The sequence below is a fragment of the Bison bison genome, unplaced genomic scaffold (assembly GCF_000754665.1).
Source record: "Bison bison bison isolate TAMUID 2011002044 unplaced genomic scaffold, Bison_UMD1.0 scf7180017864094, whole genome shotgun sequence".
NCBI lineage: Eukaryota > Metazoa > Chordata > Mammalia > Artiodactyla > Bovidae > Bison > Bison bison.
The window spans coordinates 989934-990848 of NW_011494666.1; the positions used below are offsets into that span (position 1 = coordinate 989934).

Here is a 915-nt window from a genome sequence, read left to right on the forward strand (position 1 = left end):
AGGGGAGCCCTGGCTCATCTCCCGGCTTGAAGAGGAGGAGGCTGGCGGCGGGGGGTGGGGGAAGGGGGGTGGGGACGGGGTGAGTTGAGAGAAGAAGGCGGCGCAGGGACAGCTCCCGGGCGGGGAAACCTCGGAGAAGGGACTCCGCTGTCCATCCCGCAACTGGCATCCTCGCGCTCCCTCCCGCCCGGGAGAGAGACCATGTCCCGGCTGTCCGGGCAGAAGACGGCGGGTGGAAGGGGCGGTGGGAGAGAGGACCTTCTCCCAGCAGCAGCCCCAGACGTGCAAAGGGCTGGTCACAGGGCCCCTCCTGCGTCTTCCGCCCCCAGATTGACGAGCGCGTGGCGCCGAGCCAACCCCTTCCCCCGCCCGGGTTCGCGCACCGCTCTGTTTAGCCCAGACTGAGTTTAGGGGGCGGGGTCCCGGGGATAGAAAGGCGGCCAAGAGGGAGGAGGGAAGAGGGGTCAGGGAGGGGCGGAGACTCAGTCTAAGATATAAAAAGGCGGTCGGGGCTGCTCTGTCCTTGCACTCGCTGGAAAGCGGCTCAGAGCCTGGGGTCTCTCATTGCCAGGGCGCGCAGAAGGGCCGAGAGGACTGAGCCCTGCGGAGAGCGAGGTGCACCGCGACCGAGGCGGAGACCGAAGGGGGTCTCCGGACGCCGATCCTCGTGTGGCCTGTCGCCCCGGCCCCAGAGGCGTCCCGGGGCGCTGCGCCTCCCCGCAGCAGCCACCCCGCCAACGCCTGCTGCGCGGTGCCTCCAACTCTTCCCCAGAAGAACTTCCCGCGCGCCGACAGAACTACAGCGCCTGCTCTTTAGTGACTCCGGGAGCCCTATCGGCGGCTGGGCTCTGCGCGCCCTTTTGCAAGAATCAGAGTAACTTGTTAACAGTCCCGAGCCAAGCTGGCGAGGCTCCG

The 915-nt window shown here is 68.1% G+C and overlaps 1 protein-coding gene across 1 annotated transcript in view; it reads left to right on the plus strand.

Moving 5' to 3' along the window:
- The first annotated feature begins 201 nt into the window (after positions 1-201).
- Positions 202-915, plus strand: part of ADAMTS1 (ADAM metallopeptidase with thrombospondin type 1 motif, 1) — a 10011-nt gene continuing 9297 nt past the window's right edge. The window contains exons 1-2 of the mRNA XM_010838469.1: positions 202-373; positions 572-874. Coding sequence (XP_010836771.1) covers positions 202-373; positions 572-874 — 475 coding nt within the window. The remainder of the gene's footprint in view (positions 374-571; positions 875-915) is intronic.